The 9,925-nt window shown below is 48.6% G+C and overlaps 1 protein-coding gene across 1 annotated transcript; it reads right to left on the reverse strand.

Annotated features, from left to right (window-relative positions):
• Positions 1-971: 971 nt before the first annotated feature.
• Positions 972-3,218, reverse strand: LOC149325600 (uncharacterized). The gene has a single exon (XM_089563897.1). The coding sequence runs from the start codon at positions 2,817-2,819 to the stop codon at positions 1,491-1,493; it is 1,329 nt and encodes a 442-aa protein (XP_089420023.1). The 5' UTR covers positions 2,820-3,218; the 3' UTR covers positions 972-1,490.
• Between the last annotated feature and the right edge of the window lie 6,707 nt (positions 3,219-9,925).

Below are 9,925 nucleotides of genomic sequence, written 5' to 3' on the forward strand. Positions count from 1 at the left end.
GGGTATTACGAACTTCAACACTGTTCTTCCGTCTTGTTCCAGTTCTCTCACTAGCCTGCCTTCTCTAAGGCTGTAGCCTTTTACTTTCCAACTAGCCCAAACTAGCCCAAACTAGAGTTCTTCTTGAGCATATTACTTTCGCCTTCTCTTCTTTGGTACGTGCGCTCTCAGGCTTCTCCAAAGCGGTTATAAGTTCTCGCAATTCTTCATCTCCTCTCTGAAGAACATTTACTTGATCTGCCAGGTCACACGTGATACACAATTCAAACCGGTCATCAAGCACGGAGTCCATTTTCAGGACGGGCGTGCACCCAAGCTCGCTGAAATTGTTGGCGAAACACTCCCGATACTCGTTTAGGAGGCAAAGAAGCTCACCCTTCTGTGGTCACTGAGGGCCCCACCTCCAGCTGTTGCTCTTCGAGTGCCCAAGGGAAAAAACTTCCTCGGGCCATCACTGGCCCATGCACGGCAGCCAACCAGGCCGACCATGGCCCAAGCTTGGCCAAACCGGTCGGGCCATGCTTGGGGATTGACATTAGACACCTTTAGCATACCGTGTACCGTGTTACCGTTACCGGAGTACCGTGAGCCCGCCTACCACCTGTGAGCACGCGCTGATTGGTCCCGATGGTGACAACGCGCGCGTAGCTGCCGGGTACGTGGCGCCATCTGGCGACGTCAAGGAGATTTGCGCATGCGCATTGGCTGCGCGCGGGCTCTCGGTATTCCGGTAACGGCAACGGTAACACGGTACACGGTATGCTAAAGGTGTCTATTGGCCTTGCACGGGCCGATCACCGTTTGCCATCGCTGGGCCACGCTTGGGGGCCGAGGCTGGGCCGAACGCGGAGGCCAACCTTACTTTAGTTTGCCTTAAGGCGCCGCCAAAATGGGCTTCATGCAAAAGTGTGCATGCAGGTTGTTGAAGGTGCTCTGCACTGAAGCACTGCACCATATATGAAGAAACAATCTGCATATGAAGAAAAATTTTATTACGATACCCATATATTGATGAACCTGACAAAAATCTTTTCCAGTACAACTGATTTCTGGACAATTCCCAGTTAGTTTCAACTGAGACCAATCTTCACCGTTTGACCAATTGACCGTTTAGAATCAGTTAAAAAAAAGCAATAAGATTCATCTTCAGCCGGTATGATCGCAAGTTTTCACCTTCTTCCCATATGCACAGTTTATCTTTACAAACTTTAGAACATAGGCGCACACGTGAACGCATCATTATGCTGCACAAGATCGTTCACACATTATCTGGCATTCAGGCAACCTTCACATTTGTGTCATCAAGCGCACGTGCAACCCGACGGAACCACCCATTAAACATTGTTCCCTTCAAACCACATATAGATTGTTTTAAATTTTCTTTTTTCCCTCTAACCATTAAAATTTGGAATGGATTGGACGGCTCAGAATCTCTGGATCGTCCACTCGGCGATCAAGCTCTTCAGGTACACCAACAACATCGACCTCTGTTACGCGCCGAATCGCTGCCCTTTTCTGATAACCACTTCTTGGACTCCGCTCGTAAAAACAGGCACGTTGATTTCCCCATCTTTCATTTCAAGAAGGATTTCGTTCCCAAAGGTACCAAGCAAAACCGGCCCGTAAAGGTCAGATGCCGTCGACAGTGAGATCCAGTTGATCGTGTTAGGGTGCAGGACACTCTTGCCAGTAGTCTGCACACGCAACTTCGACTCATTCAACGGCTCTAAATGGGAGAATGGGCATTCTTGCTGACGCCAAAAGCGGAGGCAACCACCAAGTCTTCCGTAATCCATGTATGGCAGTTCTGTGTAAGTTCCGCCCACGATTGAATCGAGTGACAAAGCATCGTCCGGGACAACAAAAATTGGAATGTTCTTGCCTGTGACCCCGTCAATTTGCAGGTCGGCGTAACACTTTCCAATCGCTCTTGCGGACGGGGTGCCTTGGCTGCCGAAACCGTACAGCGCTGTGGAATCTTTTGTCAGCACTGCGCCGCAGCGTTCCGCCGCCGACGCGCGCAAGAGGCACCCGGAGCTCCCGTTATCAATCATGCCGACGAGGGTGGTGGTCCCATTCCATGTCACTTGCTTGAGTAGCGCTCCCGGAACGATTTTCTCCTCTTCGGAGTCAGTAACTGTATTGGTCTCATTGCTTTTAGTTTTTTCAGAACAGTGCCGCTGAGTGTGCCCGCCTTTTCCGCAACGCAAACATCGCATCTCACGCCTTTCGTCTGGACAGTCGCGGGAGAATCGGCCGCAGTTGTAGCACTTCATCTCGCCTTTTTCGTTCGTCAGGGGTGGTCCTTGCTCGGCCGCTCGTAGGTGCTCTTCCGCGCAGGAAGTCGTGTTGCTACTCGTGGTGGTCGCGCCGAAAGGCCTCTTCTCGTGCGTACTGCCGAATCTCTGCTCCCGCTCACGATCAATGCGCTCAAATTCCATGATGTCGTGGAGGAGATCGTCGTCGTCTTCGTGGGTGCGTCCTAGTAGCATCGTGCACAGCTGTCTTGAACGTAAGCCAGTCAACACTTGCTCACGAGTGTCGCAGAAGTCGAGATTTGCCTCCCGACAGAGGCGAACCTTCGAGTGGAAGTATGCCGTCGTGCTCTCGTTGCGCTGCTGCACGCGCTCCTGCATCTTTCTCCACCTTTCTGCCGCTCGGGTCTGGCCACAGAAGGTGCGGCGGAAGTGGTATGAGAAACTTTCCCAAGTCGACACCTCGACGCGCGAACGCAGCCAGTCCTTGGCAGGTCCAACGAGGTGGCATTTGGCCGTTTCTAACCGAAACTCTTCTGGCCAGCGGTGTAAGGTCGCCGTCATTTGGGTGTTTTCGAGCCACGTGCCCAGTCAAAAAATAACATTGGAACCAATTAGATTTCCAATGGGTTCCAATTGGACGAGTTCAGTTTCCAATTGGAATGGTGTTCCAATTGGATGGTCCAAATGGACTATCCAATTGGACCTTTTGGGTTTCCAATTGGTGAGCCCAATTGGTCTTACCCATTGCATGCAATTGGTCCGCCGAACTGCACCCAATTTATCCAATGAATGTTTGCATGTTTGACGAAAAAGGTAGAACTAATATGGTACTTACAATAAGAGCTATCAGCAGCTTAGCCTAATAAATTGTACTCATCACCTATACCACCACTGGAGCTGAAATTAAATTAAATATCTGCGCTCAGTGGGCAAGAGCCACCGGCCCCAGCATGAGAGCCTAATAAATTGGGCATATAAGTTGGAGCAGAAGTGGAAGCAGGGTGGAAGCTGCGTGAGAACCCTCTTATGCTTCCTATGGCGTCAAGGCTGCCAGAACCGAGGCCCTCGCTGGCAGCCTTGACGCCATAGGAAGCATAAGAGGGTTCTCACGCAGCTTCCACCCTCTCCGTTCGATGACGTTCTACGTCACACCTGCGGTTACTCAGGACGTTCTACGTCCGCCGCTTATGAACGTGGGTGGCGCTGATGAACACTCTCAAGGTTAGGTTACTTGTAAACATAAATACCCCCGAAAGCAGAAGGTTTGACAGCCGTCGCCGTAGCTCAGAGGTAGAGCAGCGGACGCGAAATTCGGAGGTCGTGGGTTCGGATCCCACCGGCGGCACATGGTTGTTCTAAGCATGAAATGCTTTTAGCTCCCGTTGTCGGCAGTGTGGTGACGTCACGCCGAGACCGAGAGTTATCCGGGCACTGAAATCCACTCATCCGGGCACTGAAATCCACTCATCCGGGCACTGAATTCCAGTCATCCGGGCTCTGAAACGAGAACATCCGGGCACCGTACGAGACTTAACGAGACTCTCTAAGCCCTCCTACGCGACCGGCATGCAAGCGCCGGTTGGTCTCCAAACGAGACAAAAAATAACTGCTGCCAGTGCCTTCTCAATGTTTATCAAGATATCAGTGGAGCTGTGGGTTTGATAATGCACGGAATTATAATTTCCGATTTCTAATAACGCGTGCAAAAAGCACATAAATGCCACGTTACACTTCGTTGTCATACGTGATCCGGGGGAGAAGCGCTGCGTTCAAAGGGCAAGGCATCGCACCGAACGGGTGGTGGCGTTCCTCCCTTCCTTTACGGGGCGGTTCGGGTGTCCACCGAGATGGCAGAGAATTACTGCGCCATTTCCTTTCCTCAAAAAACCTTGCGTTCAAATGGCAAGGCATCGCGCTGAACGGGTGGTGGCGTTCCTCCTTTCCTGTACGGTGCGGTTCGGGTGTCCACCGAGATGACATTAGGCCCGTAAACATTTCATGCTTACTCTACTCTCGTTTACGGGAGAGGCAGAGATTTTTTTCTTCTGCTTTTCTAATCAATTAGCTTTAAGCGATAACATATTCAGTAATATTCTAAATTGATCAACACCACAAAATAAATAAATTAGTTAAAAAAATAAATTACCGACGATTACGTTACTTCCTAATGCGAAATTTGAGCGCAGCAAATAAGCTGTTTCACCTTTTCGATAGATTGAGGCAAAGAAATCGAGCAACACATGTATGCGCTATCACAGAGCTTTTTTTATTTTTCACACGTATTCCTTTAACAAAGATTCCACTAACAGTTCTTGACAGTCATGAAGGAAGCTTTGCGGTCGGAGAAATAGACTGATATATGTTCGACTTGGTACAGCAATGCTTGATTCTCAAAGACGAGATCTATACAAGTGCCTCGCGAGGTTGTCACAGCCGTGGGACGCGTTACGAGCGAGAGGAACGGGATGTTCTCCCGCATAAGTGTTAGGAAATTGGTGTTTGTCTTTATGTCAACATTAAAGTCCCCCACTACTAACATCGGTGTGGATCGATGGACGGTTAATGCGAGTTGCAGGAAGTGCACGACGTCTTTCGTGAGTGCGGTAGGGGCGAAGTAGGCAGCTACTACCAGCAAGCCGTTGGGCAACTTTGCGGCGCACAGTTCGCCAACTTCATGTGACGTGCCAAACATTTCGACTGGTATTGCAGAGAGACCTGTGCGCAAGTAGATAGCGACTCCCGCCGCTCTGTTGTGGTCTCTGCGAGCACCACAGCAGTATAGGAAATCTATGATTTCGAGAGGCTCTTCGGGATCCATCCAGGTTTCAGCAAAGCAAAGTACAGAGGAATGGCGCAGAATGTGATCGTGCATGGTGTAAGTACGTCCTTGGCATGTGCGGCAAGGGAGCGTACGTTAAGAATGTGGTTGTGAATGATGAATCAAGTGCTGCCAGGGAATGACGCGTCCATTGGCTGTCTGCGTGTGTTACTGATGTGTGGTTAACATGTTAAGCTTCGCCTGTAAGAGTGGAACGCGACAGCGTCTTGCAACGCTGCCAGGGAGTCCACAGAACGCCATCGCCAATTCGGCTGTACGCCTTGCTGGACGGTAAATTTATTTTTTGAGGAAAGGCAATGTATCTCTCTCGCATATCTGGGTGGACACCTGCACCTCGCCGTAAGGGAAAGGGGGAAGATGGGAGTGAACGAAGACGCCGTATTAGCAGCTAGACGCGCCTTTGTTCACTCCAAACCATTCAGCTGGCATTACGGAGTGGCTAGCGTGCTCGTATCGCACTCCGGAGACCCTGGTTCGATTCCCCAACTCGACCAATTTCGTTCTCGGTTTTATTGATTTATGCGGTCTAACTAGAAAGGTTAATTAGGCTATTTCATATTTATATTATTGTATTTCTATCCATCGTGTTCTGTCATTAACCTGTCAATTGTTGGAACTGTCTAGGATGTTCGACACAACGTATATGAAACGAGCAACGTCTTACTGAGTGGGGAAGTGCGTGGTGGTGGAGGGAACGCGGCTTCGTACTTATGTTTTTTTTTCAGCAGCGTCTGCTTCCGCGGACGCTGTTGTCGCTGCGGCGCGCGTCTTTCTTTTCTTTTTTTCTGACCTCTTCATTCTCCTCTATATTAATTAGGCTAATTGATTAATTAAGCAATTAACTAAACTCAGTCCAACTTAGTTGCAGCATCACTATACGATCCCTTTGATTGGTTGCATGGTTACTAGCCAAAGTACAATTGGAATTCGCGCACTGTGACGTCACGAGCATTTCGACCAATTGAAAAGCGTGACATTGGGGGCGGAGCTGGTTACGAGGCCGACGCCGACGACGACGCGAAACCCAGGAACGGACGCCAAAGAGCTGCGCTCTAAAAAAAAATCCCCTGTGCCCCTTGGTTTCTGTGGCTGTTGGCTTCTGTCATATTTATAACGAGCCCCTCATTCTCCTTCCCTTGTTTGCTATATTGAGCTAATGTATGCTACTAGTGCCTGAATGTGCAGTGTTGCTTGTGTGATGCATGTGTGTCTGTTGGCTTTGATTTCCATAAAAGCATGTTAATTTCAATTCTGTAGAAAAATGTTGGTACTAGGCACAGCCCAAGCAACCACCGATATCCCTCGGACGGCCGACAGAGGTCTGTTTCGGATGTTCTGTACGTCCGCTGAATATCCGCAAACAGCCGGTAGACGTCCGTCGGCCGTCCGAAAGGTGGCCAAAGGTATACGGTTCGCCCGCCGACGGACGTCCAGTTGAGTACGTCCGTTGGCGGATCTTCCTCGAATATTCGCATATATGGTGAATGCGTGCTTTTTTCACTCCGCGCGATGCAATAAAACCAAAAACAATTTGATGCATAGCACACATATTTTATTGTGGTTGATGATACATCAGCAGAGCAATGGGTTATATTCGGAAAATTTCTTAAATGTGACTCTTCAAATGTGGCAAGCTTGGGACACACATCCGTAATCTTCCCACCCACAGGATTTCTGAAATAAAAAGAACGCGGCAAACATCAGTCATGTGAAATAAATGGCACAATGCAGCAGCCCAAGTAAAAACATATTGGAACCAATTAATAGAAGTGTTTAATGCTGCAAGTATACAAGACAATGCACTTTAACAAACACCTCAATAAGTATAAGGCAATAACAGCTCTCACTTTTCCACACCATATTTGACAATGTATCTGTTCTTTATTTATTCTCATGGGCCTTAGGGCACTAACCTGCGCAGCACTGTACGCGACTGTGCACAGAAAGCCGCTAAGCTTCCGTTGCGAACCACTGCGAACTACACGTGCTTCCTATGGTCTGCCTTTCGCGCGTTGTCACTCTTTATATAGGCACAGTGAACCTAGCGATGCCCTAAAAATTAACAAGATGCTAAAATACTCCGTCCCGCAACTTTGAAGAGGAGTGGGAATTAGCCGCGCGAGTTGAGGGCTCCCGCAGCTGTGTGATGTAGGCTCCCAAAAGTGTAAGAACAGCACACTGCACACACTTGTGGAAGCCATCTCCTCGCGCTTACTGCTCCCACTGTCCTGTGAACGAATGTTATATGAGCATGCATTGTCCTAGAAGCAAGTTCCAAGAAGTGTACTGGATACATACCTTCGTAGGCAATCCCATGTGCACTAAGCCTTCTTTAAACCAAGGTCGACGCAGTACGGGATTCCGGTGTTCCACAAGAGCTTCAGGCGCTTCCCGTATCTTTCGAATGGCTTAAGTTACATCCAACTTTCGTCCACAGACCGAACATAGTCACATTTTATAATAACAGAGCTATAAAGATCTGCGCGACAACACTAGGCGACATATCAACAACAGCGCTACTGTAGCGCTACGGAGCCGTACTGATGGATTGGATTGGTCTGACCGCGAACTGACATCTATGATGATGGTGATAGCAGAATTATAGTGCCTAGATTATACTGGCTATTCTAGGCACTATAGCAGAATGCACGGGAGTTTTGATCATGGTTTTGATGCTTACGAATGGTTTCAATAACAGTGGACATGTCGCGCAACTCCTCTAATTTGGAGAAGTTTTATAAATATAAAACTAGTCATTGAGTTCTTGCAAAATTCTGCAACACCTGCTTCTCCTCTTAGATAAATTTAGCTCGTTGGCGGCTCTTGCACTGCAGGTAGGAGTGGAATCGCACCAATTTACAAACATCTTCGCGTCAAACCCTCCAACTGATGTAAATAAAACAGTATACATACACGAAAGACGCGAATTTTCTGTGAAATTAAAAACGTCCATACTCATGGCCTGGGAAAATACTCAGCCTTACATCCTTCGGACGTACACCTCGTCTCTCATGCGTATATACAAAAGTGGACGCTGTCCGTACGTCCGGCTGATGTACGAATACGGATATCCGAAATCGGATTGCGTTCGTACGTCCGATGGACGTCCGATCTCGGCAAAGGACGTTCGACGGATATCTGTGGTTGCTTGGGAGTGTCTCCTTGCAGTCCTCATATATCAGTTTTCCGTTTGCACATTTTAATATGTTAAGTTGTAGAAATATTCATCCAAGATCCTAGAGCATATTATTCAAACATTTAGCTACCTTTCTCAATGAACGTAGCATATTTTGTGAATATTTTCTGGGTCAAATAACTGCCTGGCCTAATGGGTCCAATTGGATCCAATTGGAAGCAATGGGAATGTCCATTTAGTTCCAATTGGAATGTCCAATTGGTTTCAATGGTTTTTTTTGACTGGGACTCCTTAGCCGATGCAGCGTCTCCACCTCCATCGAAGTCCGCGATGTTCTTACTCAGGTCAGGCATCACATGATAGCTGCAGGTGTTGCCGCGCTCGGAGTTCCTGATGGATGGACGAGTCGCTCCAATAGGCTTGTCAGAAGCCGGTCCTTTTCACGCATTGCGCTCAGCAGCTCCGTCACAGTAACGCTCTCGCTCGCCCTAGCGCCATCCTGGGTGTCGATGGTGTCCACTCCTTCTCCAGGTGTATCGCTCATGATTCGCTCTGCGCACACGCCCAAGTCACTGAATTCGCACTCGCAGTCTTCTGCGGTTTTTGTTGGCTTTGATCCCACTTCTGATTTGTTAGCGATGACCGAAAAACGGAAGGGGAGCGAGTAAGAACACTCCACGCACACACAATTTTTGGGGAATAAAAACGGATAGATTGTGGTCACAATTCAAGTTCGTGCACTTCAAAAGGACGTCCGCTCAGATCGCTCGCGCACCACACACTCTCGCTGAGCTTCTTGCCGCCGACGCTGATGAGTCGACGCGCCGCACTCGCGAAAACACAAAACATCACAAACGGCGTCCTGACGGCGCCGGGAAGAATAGAAGAGGGTAGGCAAGCGATGCCGTATGCATTCCGGCACATTCACGTGAGCGCCACTCGAGGCAGGCGATGCGGTATGCACTCTGGACCGACCGGCGCACCGAGCCAGATTCACGTGAGCCCCTTGAGTCGAGGGGACGACTGCCGCCGTCTCGACGGGAGTAGGCGCCGATGAGAAATTGCGTCGTACGATCGCTTACATGCTGGTGGTAACATGGATGTCCGTCAGAATCTTTTGAGCCACCTCGGGGTTCTGCGTGCCACAGACGATAATGTTTTGTTCCCAATTGGGAGAAATTGTAATCGCATTCATATGCTATCTTGAATAACACCATCTGTCGGGCTAGTTGGTTGCGATCCATATGTATCAGCAGCGCGAACACCACACAGGAAGAAGAAGGAGAAGAAGGTAAAGAGCGCTGAACTTCCAACTTTTATTTGAGCAAAAATTGAACCCGCACTTTTATACACATACCAGGTAAAATCCCACCAGGGGGTAATCAAGGCGTTCTATCGAATTGGGACCAACACGATGTCCAGGGCATCAAAATGATAACTACTATCACACTATTCAAAGACTTCCATGAAAAGCACGAATGACATGCGGAAAAAACAAGACAATGTAAAAACAGGGCTGAGTGTGCGCGAATGGAAAAATGGAAAAACAGGGTTGAGGGCGCGAATTTTTCTAAAACCATGAGAAGGCAAGAACACGGTAAAAAGGTAAAAAACAGGGTTGAGTGTGTGCAAATGGAAAAAATGGAAAAACAGGGTGGAGGGCGCGAATTTTGCTAAAAGAAACAAAGAAAA

This window comes from Amblyomma mixtum, chromosome 10 (assembly GCF_055824585.1).
Source record: "Amblyomma mixtum isolate Tamu chromosome 10, ASM5582458v1, whole genome shotgun sequence".
Classification (NCBI taxonomy): Eukaryota; Metazoa; Arthropoda; class Arachnida; order Ixodida; family Ixodidae; genus Amblyomma; species Amblyomma mixtum.

Bases quoted from the DNA above. Each gene is read 5' to 3' on its own strand.
- LOC149325600 (XM_089563897.1), bottom strand. From the start codon at position 2,819: ATGACGGCGACCTTACACCGCTGGCCAGAAGAGTTTCGGTTAGAAACG.